The sequence below is a fragment of the Zootoca vivipara genome, chromosome 6, assembly GCF_963506605.1.
Source record: "Zootoca vivipara chromosome 6, rZooViv1.1, whole genome shotgun sequence".
NCBI classification, from domain to species: domain Eukaryota; kingdom Metazoa; phylum Chordata; class Lepidosauria; order Squamata; family Lacertidae; genus Zootoca; species Zootoca vivipara.
In genome coordinates, this window is record NC_083281.1 from 40,388,867 (window position 1) to 40,401,390 (window position 12,524).

At 41.5% G+C, this 12,524-nt stretch overlaps 1 protein-coding gene across 2 annotated transcripts in view; it reads left to right on the forward strand.

Annotated features, from left to right (window-relative positions):
* Positions 1-11,113, forward strand: part of SMAP2 (small ArfGAP2) — a 35,345-nt gene extending 24,232 nt beyond the window's left edge. The window contains exons 9-11 of one of the 2 annotated variants that reach the window (XM_060275834.1): positions 763-928; positions 2,178-2,497; positions 7,292-11,113. In XM_060275834.1, coding sequence (XP_060131817.1) covers positions 763-928; positions 2,178-2,497; positions 7,292-7,417 — 612 coding nt within the window. In that variant the 3' untranslated portion in view covers positions 7,418-11,113. The remainder of the gene's footprint in view (positions 1-762; positions 929-2,177; positions 2,498-7,291) is intronic. The other variant, XM_035121196.2, reaches the window with a different exon arrangement.
* Positions 11,114-12,524: the final 1,411 nt, after the last annotated feature.

The window sequence follows — 12,524 nt, forward strand, 5'->3', positions numbered from 1 at the left end:
CAAATTGAACAGCAAAGAAAGCTTGGCTGATACGTCTGCTTTCAGTGTTTGATTGCAACATCAGCGGCAAATTGCATATACAGTGGAACCTCAGTTGTCGAACGCTTCAGAAGCCGAATGCCGACATCCTGGAAGTGAATGCTTCCGTTTTCAAACGCGCCTCGGAAGTCGAATGGCTTCCGAGGCGCATATCTCCATTTTTTAAAGGAATTTGCCGACCGGCAATTGCGCCTTGGTTGTTGAACATTTCGGAAGTCGAACGGTCTTCCGAAACGGATTCCGTTCTACAACTGAGGTTCCACTGTAACTAGATTCTGGTTACACATTACTTAACAGGTAACCGTGTGCAAGTCAGGCTCTTTCTGTTGAGAATTCTAAAGATCCTCTCAGAGGTAGGCAGAAAAAGCTAAAGGGCGACTGTGGAGCAGCTGACCATCTTTCTCTCCATTGTCTATCTGCTCTTATTTGTCCCCTGGTGGACTATCTGGCTGAGATTTCAAAGAGCAGCAAATCCACTTTTCTTTTGTCCTCCTCTTTCGCGTGGGAATGGCAATATTGTCCTACCATGCAGGGCTGCTTTGTAATGACTGTAAATTGGTTTGTTGTGCATTACCTTGAAGGCCTTTTTGGTCACAGAGAATTGAGATACAGCATCTCAAATATTTTTGTGAAATGCTTTTGAAAGTTTAGGGAGAATGCTATATCCCTTGTTTTCTCCCTCCCTCCACCATTGGGAATAAACATGGTACATTCTCTCGGCAGGTCGTTGGCTCTATGCCCACAGCTGGGAGTGCTGGTTCTGTTCCTGAAAACCTGAACCTTTTCCCAGAGCCTGGAAGCAAGTCAGAAGAGATGGGGAAGAAGCAGCTCTCAAAGGATTCTATTCTCTCCTTATATGGCTCTCAGACCCCACAAATACCTGCACAAGGTACCCAGTGAGGGGGTGGAAAGGGTAGGGGAAATATCCTGTGGCCAGTTATAGCTAATGCTATATTTGGGGAAGGCGAATGAATGTAACCAGTAGAGAATAATTTTGCAAGTGGTTAACTCATTTGCTGGGTTTGAAGCATAAAGTTGCATAGTTTGGTGCAGCTTCTAAATTTAGGAAATGTTTTGTTCAAGTTAGTAGACTCATGGAAATGTTCTCATGGTAAAGCTAGGAAGGCTTGTTGAATATGCAATTGGTTTTCTTGAACAGTTTGTGTCAATGTTTTATGTTGGTTTTTTCACGGTGCTGGGGTTATGTATGACAGGCAAGTAAAGTGCTTCTCCTAGATGCTGTGGGTGATATCTAATGTTCATCATACTCAGAATAAGCCCACTGAAATAACTGGATTTAGGCAATTTAATAGTAGAAATTGATGGACTTCTTGTTTGATTTATTGACCATCCAGTACAAAGCAGCTCTAGGTGGGAAAAAATCTCTATGAAGTTTAGCAATAAAGCAGTCCCCTCTCTCTCCTACCCCCCCCCCCCAAAAAAACAACATTAAACATGGTTATCGTAATCCTACAAAAGCCTGGGAGAACAGATATTTTGTAACTGGGCACCAAAAAGTTATTAATTTTGGCACCTAGTCCAGGCAGGCCTTGCTGGGGAGAGCATTCCACAGCCATTTGGAGTGGGGGGGGGGGAGGGACAGCAGCTGAAAAGGGTCTACTCTGCATCAGATTTTGTTCGATATCCTGTATTTGGATAGCAGTGGTGTGGCTAGCATTCTGATGCAGCCCTCATCTGACACTGTTAACTGCTTCACCACGCTGCTTGCGAAAGAAGTAGTTGCAGTCTCTTCCTCCCACTCCCTGTCTCCATCATCACAGACTTTTTTTTACGTCATTCACACCCTTTGAGAGCACTTTTCTGGGCTGCAGAGGAGGAATGCATTACTAGTCTTTCATCCCAAGGTTAGTTCCCAATTTGGATGTGCGTATGCGAAGAGGCGGTTGTCTCTTCCTCTTGCCCCACCCCCAATTCCCAACCTTGCTTCTTGATTACAATTGGTGTGACTCACTCAAAATGTCAAACTCTGATGCCCATAGAATGGAGTAGCAAAGAAAGGCTGCCTTGTAGGCTCATCAGGCATAAAGACAGCATGTCAGCAGAGAAATCGTAATAACCCAGACTCCTCCCAGGACTCCCTTCAGCACTAACACCTTTTTTTACAAAATCTCATCTAGGAGCTGTGTTCATCACTCCAGCCCAAATGGGGTACCCTGCAGCATACCCCAGTTTTCCAGGCATGCCCCCTCCCAGCAGCATGATGGGTGGCATGGTGGCACCACCAATTGGGATGATGGCACAGCAGGGAGCAGCTGGCATGGTGGCACCCATGGCGATCCCAGCGGGTTATGTAGGCGGCATGCAGACAGCAGTCATCGGCGTCCCCAATGGGATGATGCCAGCACAGCAGGCTGGGTACGTGGCTGGCATGGCACCCGTCCCACCCCCCGCATATGGGGTGCAACCAGCACAGCAGTTACAGTGGAATATTGCCCAGGTAAGAGGGGGCATTGGGGGCAAGGGTGGCTGCTGCATAACTCCTTTGGGCATGGGGCAAGCTCTCTTGCTCTCCTCAAAAACATGCTCCCTGCTTTTACGATAATGTAGAATTTAGTTTTTATATTTCTAGCCTGCTCTTTTCTCAATGAATTGGCAAGCCTAAGAAATGGGTATGGGGATACAGGAGATCAAGGATGAGTGAGAGGAAGCCTGAAATGATGCAGAGATCTTTAGTCAGTAGGGTTACCATACTTTTCCGTGTATAAGACTGTAAGGGTGACTCCCTACAGGGAGCCAGCCCCCATCATCCTGATGCCCACATCATCAAGTACAGAGAGCACCAGTGGTTCTGAAGCAGTCAGAGGGGGAGGAAGAGACTCGGAGGGGGAGAGAAATCAGAGTGAGGAACAATGGGAAAGCTCAGGGGCGGAGAGATGCAGACAGGGGCTCAGGGATGTTGGAGAGCCAGGGCACCGACTGCTCAGGGAGGAAACTGAAAGGGCATCACTCCTTCCAGCTCAAGAAGTAAGGAGAGCGCCGCAACGCAGGTCAAGGAGGCGGCGTTTTGGGGTGCCCCGACTACTTTGCTGGCGTAAGTACAGACGTACGCCATTGCTGGATTCTGATTCGGGATGAGAGGTCATGTTTTAAGCTGTCTCTACACTGTAAATAATTAGCACAATAAACGTCTTTGAAGACAAACTGGACTCAAGTGGAGTTACTCCACAGTGACCCTCTGACAAATACTTTGTTTTTTTATGCCAAAATCATGTTCAAAATTAGGGGTCATCTTATACATGGGTAGTGCATTGTGGGGCCATGGGATAGGTTGTTGCTGCGAGTTGGAGATTTTTTAATTATTATTATTTTTTGCTTTTAAAATAAAATTTATTTAAAGTTTTTGTGACAGAAAAAGAAGTAAAAACTAGAGGGGGGGACTTACAACCACAGTCAATCAACATAATTCCAGTTACAAACACAATCATTTTACTTTTATATCACATTCTTAATAATTTTCCAAATACCACCCTCTACTTCCCTCCCCCTCACCCGACTTCCCCTCACCCATGTGAGATCTTATTGGCATTTGTGTTATTGTTTCTTGTCGTGTTAGCAGTTATTTATACTTAATAGTCCTATCCTTTATGATATCATCTTGTATCCTTGTGAGTCTTTTACGTTTATGTTAAAATTAATTTTCATATCCATATTTTTTTTCATATACCATATATCTCTACACACTCCCACTCTCAATTTTTTGTTTGGGGCAGCCCCTAATTGATTCCATTAATTTTGCCATTTCCATAAATTCACAAATCTTAATTCTCCATTCTGATAATTTTGGTATTTTTCCTGTTTTCCAATTTTTTGTCACTAGTACTATCTGGCCGCTGCTGTCACAGAGAGGAATATATTCTTTTTATCTTTGGGGATATTGTTGGTTATTAAGCCTGACAGATATGCTTCTGGCTTTTTGAGAATTGTGCTCTTAAATATTCTTTTCAACTCCTCATGTATCTTAGTCCAAAATTGTTTAATCACCTTATTCCCCCACAACATATGATGCATTGTTCCCACCTCTGCTTTACATCTCCAACAATGGTTTGAATATTTTTAATAAATCTTTGCCAATTTTACTGCGTTGAGGTACCAATGATAACACATTTCCATTATATTTTCTCTTATCAAATAACAAGCTGTGAAATTTATGTCAACACTCCATAATTTTCCCCACCTATCTAAATGTATTGTCTTGCCCAGATCTTGTGACCACTTTATCGTTGTTTCTTTTATTACTTCATCTTTCAATTCCCACTCAGGGAGTAGATTATACATTTTCGATATAATTTTTTTATTTGGCTGCAATAGTTCCTTTTGTAATTTAGAAGTTTTCTGTTCAAAACCTTTTTTTTAATCTTCGTTAAACAAATGGGCTATTTGATGATATTGTAGCCAGCTATTGCAGTAATCCTTAATCTCTTCATATGGTTTTAGTTTTACAACACCATGTTCTTTTATTATTAATTGTTGGTATGTTGGCCATTTCTTTTCCATATTTTTTTACCATTAATACCTCTGATGGAGACACCCACCAGGGTATCTTTGGTTCCAGTAGCCATCGATAATTTGCCCATACTTTGTATAAGGGCTTTCTGATTATATGGTTCAAGAAATCCTTATTTACTGCCACCTTATCGTAAACCAAATAAGCGTGCCAACCAAAATGATTATTCCATCCCTCCACATCCAAAATCTCTGTGTTACGTAACATAACCCAATCTTTGATCCATCCGAGACAGGCTGTGTGGTAATATAATTTCAGATCCGTCAATCCGAAGCGCCCCTCCCCCTTTGGTATCCGTTAGTAATTTAAACTTTACTCTTTGCTTCTTCCCTTGCCATATAAATCGTGATACAGTATATCTTTTCTCCATTTTTCAAAAATGTCATATTTAATTATCGGGAGCTTTTCAAACAAAAACAAAAACTTTGGTAAAACAATCATTGAAATCCTACCCCATATAGATAATTTTAGCCTTTGCCAAATTTCCAGTTAGTTTTTTATTTCTCCCCAAGTTTTGTTATAGTTGTCTTCAAATAAATTAATACTCTTCATTGTTATGTGGATTCCCAAATATTTTACTTTCTTTACAATTTGTAATCCATTTTTCTCTTCTAAATCCCCCCCTTGTTCATCCATATTTTCGACCATAACCTTAGTTTTTTCTTTGTTTAACTTAAATCCCGCCACTTTCCCAAATTCTTCCATTTTCTCTAGCAACTTTTTATACCATCTATTGGGTTCTCCATCATCACTATCATATCATATGTGAAAGCCCTGGTTTTATACGAATTTCTTCCTAAGGTTATTCCTTTTATTTCATTTTTTTTATAACCTCATTTAACACCTCAAATGTTAGTATAAATAAAAGGGGGGGAAGTGGGCACCCCGTCTTGTTCCTTTCTATATTGGAAAATAATCAGTCATTTCATTGTTTATAATTAAATTCACTGTTTGATTATGGCATATTGCTTTTATTGCCTTTAAGATTGATATTCCCAATTCAAGTTTTTTTATTATTTTTTGCGGAATTTCCATGAGACATTATCAAATGCCTTTTCAGCAGTTGGAGATTGTTATTGGTGGCTGCTGCAAGGGCTGTTGTTGATTGGCTGTCACTGCAGCAATTGGCCGGCCGATTTGCTGCTTTTTTCGGCAGTGGGACAGAGGATAGGTTGCCTTGGTGATGTGCACGAGCAGCATTGTTGGTCTGTTGTTGGTCTGTTGTGTGAGCGTTTTTTGGCATCTTCCCCTTTAAAAAGCTCAACAACCCTTGCCCCCCCAAAAAAGCTCAACTGTGGGCAGTCCTTCCCCCAAAAAGCTCAACAATTCTGTGCAATCCTCCCCAAAAAAGTACATACACGGAAAAGTATGGTAGTTGACAAATAAAATTGCCTCTCATTTTATATAGGTAGTCTCACTCATTATATAGGTAGTTCTCTATGTAACATTTCTCAAAGTTTCTTAAATGAAATGCTTGAAACAAACGTAATTGATGGAGACTGGGAGTTAAACAGGGTGAGGTGGGTGAGCTTTTCTGGCTTTTGTGTTCTACTTGTAAGAGGGAATGAAAGGAGATACTAAAATATGGTCTCTCTTATACAGTAGGTGCCTTTCGGGACTGAGAGATAGAGGTTTGGGTAATATGCTGACTGAATCCTTCAATAGCCTGGTAGCCCTAACTAAAACATATGGAGGAAAATGCAGGGATTTAACTAACCTACTGCTTGTTTCCCCTCTTTTCCTGCTTCAGTAGCCTCCCCCTGCCCCCATAATTTCAGCCAATTGGGGATCATGTACTGCGTGTGATGACATCACAACTCTTATGTGCTGATGTGGTGAAGGGCAAATGAAATACATTAGAATACATCCATTGCTTCATTTTATAGTTGCAGGGCTCCCTAAGAACTATTTCACAGTCCCCTCAAAACATTGCTGTCTCTGTGTTGGAGGTGGGACTGAGCCTGATGAAGCTTCATTTGGCTCAGCCCTACCATGCACATGTGATGTCTGGCCTTTGCTCAAGGCTGGGCATTGAAAGAAGGCATTCTGCCTCTGTTAAGCAAAGAGGCAGCCACCTTCTTGGATGGCTTGGATCCAGAGACATAACATCAGACTCCTGTAGTATTCAACCCATCAGAACTCCAATCAGTAAGCCATGGAGTTAGTTGCCAACATATTCTGAAATTGGATATTTTTTCATAAAAATCATGACCTCCCTGTAAAGGATAAGAAATTGTGGAACCTCATTAAGTCCGTTCTGAGAACCACCATGGTCAGTAGCAACTGGTTATTGGACCTAGATGCTAGCAAGTGCAGAAAAATGAGAGCAGCAAAGGTGTCGTAGCCAGTTGAAATCTGTTTACAGAGCAGGAAATTTAAGAGGTGTGTGTAGGACAGGGATGAGTATCCTGCAGTGCTCCCGACTGACCTTCTACAAGCTGGTACTCTCCAGATGATTTGGACTGAAACTCCCATTAGCCCCAGCCAACATGGCTGAAGGGTCGGAGGTGATGGGAGTTCTAAGCCAAAACATTTGGAAAGTACCAGGTTGATGAAGGCTACTTTAAAAGTTGCTGGGCTCCAACTCCCATCATTCTGGTTATCAGCCACACTGGCCACTGCTGATGGGAACTGTAGTCAAATAGCATCTTGAGGATCACAGGTTCCTCATCCCTGGTATTGTAGAATGGGCCTTCTGACCAATTTCTTGCCTTCTCTCTCATTCAGATGACGCAGCAGATGGCTGGGATGAACTTCTACGGCACAAATGGGATGGTGGGATATGGACAGTCTATGGGCAGAGGAGGGGCCCAAGGAACCAATCAAACCCTCAGTTCCCAGGTGTGGAAATAATACACCAGGATTTTGGACCTTTTGTTTCTTCCTTTGCTTCTGTTTTCTTGTTTGAGGGGTTTTTGTTTGTTTGTTTGTTTTCTGCATTATTAAAAAGTTGCTCCCTGAGGTTATTTTAAGGTTTTGCTTTCCATTCTGGTGGTCTTGGCTGGACCTTTCCTGTAATAAGGGAAACCTTCTCTGCTGCTTTCCAACTCCACATCCATGGAACTGGAGATTTTACTATCTTGGCTCTTTAAACTATGTGAGTGTGCACATATGGTGGGAGGTGGCCTGTGTTTCAGAAATCAAGCCCCTTCTCTGAGGTTTGTCATCTGTTTACGATCTCTTCTCCCCCCTCCCCCATACAAAAAAAAAAGCTTCTTGCTTCCATCCTTTTGCCTTTCTTCTACTGAACATTCCATTTCCACACACACGCACTATGGAGTTTTCCAGAACTAGTTCCACCTTTCATGAGCTTGAAATTTATTACCCTGGAACTGGTAGAATTCCTATGAGGCCCTTGAGCACAAATCTTTTTTTTTTTTTTTTTTTTGAACTGTGAACAAGGTGGGGTGAAATTGGCACCACTTTGAAACAACTGTTTCCTCTTTCTAACCACCAGTGGTGGCGACATATTTAAACAACCTCTCCTCTCCCCACCTGCCCACCAATATTTTCTTTCTTTTACATTTTAATGACCTAATTGATCAAAGGGCCAAGACTCTGTGGCAAGTTTTCTCCTTGCACTTTTTTTTTTGCACTTTGTTTTCCTGTGTAACACACACACTTGCCAGCCTGAAAGTTTTAGTGGTGGAATAAAAACTATGGGACTGGGATGGTCCGACTCTCCTCAGCCACTACACAGAGGAAGAAGATCCAATCTGTGGTTTTGAAATAAAGCATAAATGAAAGCTAGGCATCTTCTGTCTACTTTACCTTGTGTATATGTAAATTCCTTAATAAAAATATTGCAATGAAATATCACCTTGTTTCTCTCTAACTTAACTCATTGTGTTAAAGTTATTTTAATACTTCTACACATGTACCCAAATGCAGTAAGCATTTATGTTGAGTAAATTTCAGTTGTCTCTGCTAATCAGCAACTATGAGAACCATGCCTTGGTTTTTGTTTTTTTGTTTGCATGGAGCATCCTGTGTATGCTTTTTTGCCTGCTAGGTAGAACTCATGCATGTGTCCACGGTGCTATGAGCTCCTGGCTCTTATGAATCCAAATCTGTTATCTTTAGGCCAAGGTAGCTGACCTAGAGTGCTGTAATCCCATAAATGAGATCTATTTCTCAGTGATGAACTGGCATGTGCTTGCACAAAGGATACACAGCAATGGGTGCAGTAGGAGTTTTATGATGAGACATTTAATGGCTGCATGGTGATGTTTTCCTGGTATGAAGGCTGCAGGCATCATGTACATATTGTTTAAAAAGTATGGGAGAAAAGTGTGTTCATGACAAACATTGGGAAATATAGTTGTGAGGTCCTGGCAGCCAATTTTTTGGATGTTAAGGCATTGCTTTCATATTAGCTGCCTGGACAGGGTCTGACAAGCAAAGTAACAATGAGGCTGGTACTGGGAGGAAGGACTTAGATTTGGTCAGCACTTGGAACATGTTGGACTTGTTGAAGGAGACAGGCTTCACTCACTTTGAGATGATGTGGGTTTTTAAGTGACCTCTTAGGGAGGGGGCTATCTGCTTGGAAGAATCTGGTTTGGGAAAACTCACCCTTTAGGGATGGTGTTAAGTCTTTCAGATCCTCAGACTAGGAAGGGCTGAACTTTGGCAATGAGCATACAGAAACAAAAGACTAAAGAGTCACAAGAAAAGTTGTGCAGTTAAAAGAAGTTTTAGAGGGACCTGGAATCTGGTGTGTGAGGAAAGCATCAAAAAATCTCTCAGGAACAGGTGTAAGTGGACAGTTATCCAGGAAGTCCACCATGGCCACATCTAATTTCAAAACAGAAACTTCTTAAACATGAGACTAATTAAAAAGGAGGGAAGTAAAATTCCTCAATGTAAATCTGTCAAACATTTTACAAATGACACAGTATTGATTCTGTGTCTATCAGGAGTCTCTCATCGTGGCAACATTAATTACTCGGAACTTCCTGCCCATTAACATTAAGCATGCACCCTTGTTTATAGTATTTTAGATGCCTGCCTGATTATTTTATAGTGTCTTGTGTGTGCTGCTCAGGGGTACTTTCATTAAGCCGTTTATAATTTTTTTAGATCGATAAATAATGTAAGGAAGCTATCAAATGCAAGAAGGCTTCCTTAATGAAGTGGAAGTCTTGCCTAAATGGAGGTGATAAGAGCGAGCACAAATTCCAGAAAAACAAATGCATGCAGGTTGACAACACAGCAAGGGGGAAAAGGATTTCGAAGCTAAAAATGTGTGTTAAAACAGATGCTTCAGGTACAAGAAATCATTGAACCATTTGATGACAACAGTGTGTAAGGACTAATGGAGGTGGGATAATATTGTGGAGAAATTGAATCACTTCCATGTACATTTATCTGCAAGAATTAAGGTAGACTCCTATTAAAACCAAGTGTGAATCTATGCAAGCACCTACCCTTGGTGCTTATTTGCAAGGGTCCATGTACTGGCTGCATGAAACGTGTAGTCAAGAACTGGAAATACTATTGGCGCGACTTTTCCAAACACAGTTTGCAGTCAAAACAGTTTTCAAAACTGACTTTAATTGTCTTTACTTGCTGCCCAAATACTGTACATGCATTTAACAAGCCAAATGGAGAGACATTAACTTTTTTTTTATCCATCTTGTCTCCTTTGGAAAGAGGAGAAAAAACTTGTCAAGAATGTTTATACAAAATTGAGCGTGCACCCTCAAAGCTGTCAGTCCTGCTGCATATAAACCCACAGAAAAATACAAGAGTTCTACATTTAGGAAAGACCACATCACATAGAAAACATTACAGAGCGCAGGTATAAAATTGCCATTTGTGTGTAAATGTGTGTTATGTTTCTTGGTTCATAAATAATCAAATTCTCCACTGCCCATCACAAGCTCATCCCTTCTTGTGCTCAGTGTGACCAGGAGATTTTCAACTCTAATCTCCAAGTATGGGGGTTTCCCCTTGTATTCAAACTTTGTGGTAAATCTGTCATTTAAAGCAAAGGCCATTATACATTTTTTTAAAAAATGATAGCCAAATAGGAGAGATTTGAAGGCAGGTTGACAGTTGTATTGGCTATCTTAGAAAAGGGTGGGAAAACTTTGGCCTTCCAGATGTTGCATCAGCATCAACAAGCATGAATAATGGTCATAATGGCCCCAGCCAATATGCCCAGTAGTCAGCTGTAGTCCCACATGTTGAGGACCAAATGTCAGCCACCCCTGGTTAATGAGCTCAGTTCAGGGTTCTGTTTTTGACCTAAAGAACCATAAATGATTCATGTCCAGATTCTCCCATGGGGAATATGTTTCCATATGAACACCACCAATTTAAGGTCTACTGCTGAAAGTATATTACATAGAAATCAAGTTGGCCTCCATGAAGCAGAGCTTTTTTCTGTTTTAGCCCCAGAACTTTTAGCCTGTTTGGCTCCTACTCTGTTACCCCTTTTGAAGCAGATTAAGCATGAATAATGGCCAAGGATTATGGCAGTTTCAGTTCAGCCACATCTGGAGGGCAAAAGTGTTCTCCACCTCAACTTGAAAAATATTAAAATTCCTTCAGTAGCACCTTAAAGACCAACTAAGTTTTTATTTTGGTATGAGCTTTCGTGTGCATGCACACTTCTTCAGATACAGTGAAATGGAAGTTTCCAGGCACTTATGTAGAGAAGGGGTGGGGAGGGGTGGGGATGGGGAGGGGGGATCACTCAGAAGGGTGGTGGAAATGGGTGATTGACTGACTGATAGCTGTTGATGACCGGAAATGACTGCAAATGGTTTTGCATGAAAAAGCAAGGGTGGAGATGGCTGAAGATCGCTTATCATGTATAATGAGATAATAACCCGATATCTCTGTTCAAACCAGGTCCCTCCATGGTTTTGAGCTTGGTGATAAGTTGCAATTCAGCAACTTCTCTTTCCAGTCTATTTCTGAAATTCTTTTGTAGTAAGACAGCTACTTTGAGATCTTGTATAGAATGTCCTGGGAGATTGAAGTGTTCTCCTACTGGTTTTTCTGTCTTCTGGTTCCTGATGTCAGATTTATGTCCATTTATCCTTTGGCGTAGGGTTTGGCCTGTTTGTCCAATATAGAGAGCTGAAGGGCACTGTTGGCATTTGATGGCATACACAATGTTAGAGGATGAGCAATTAAATAGTCCTGAGATGGTATGTTGGATGTTGTTGGGGCCAGTAATGGTATTGTCTGGGTGTATGTGGCAGCAAAGTTGGCATCTGGGTTTATTGCAGGCTCTGGTACCAGTGTCCATGTTAAGTCTGGTGGTTGTATTATTGTGGGTGAGGAGTTGTTTAAGATTGGGTGGCTGTCTGTAGGCAATGAAAGGACTCTGTTCTGAAACCATATGCTATCAGTGCTCCCAGCTACGTACGTGACACCACAGATTTTCTGAGGAAAATACAATCTTTGAACAATCTTCCTAACAATACTATACTAGCCACTATGGATGTGGAATCTCTATATACCAACATCCCACACAATGATGGTTTACAAGCCATAAGGAACACCATTTCAGATAAAACCACAGCGGACTTTGCTACCAAACTCTGCCACTTTGTCCTTACCCACAACCACTTCAAATTTGGTGATGACCTGTTCCTCCAGATCAGCGGCACAGCCATGGGCACCCGCATGGCCCCACAGTATGCCAACATCTTCATGGCAGATTTAGAACAACGTTTCCTTAACTCCTACCCACTCAAACCTCTCCTGTACCTGCGATACATTGACGATATTTTTATTATCTGGACACATGGACAACAGACCCTGGAAACCTTCCACCAGACATTCAATGACTTTCACCCCACCATCAACCTAACAATGAACCAATCTATGCAAGAAATACATTTTTTGGACACTACTATAAAAATACAGGATGGACATATAGACACCACCTTATACAGAAAACCAACTGACCGACAAACATATCTACATGCTTCTAGCTACC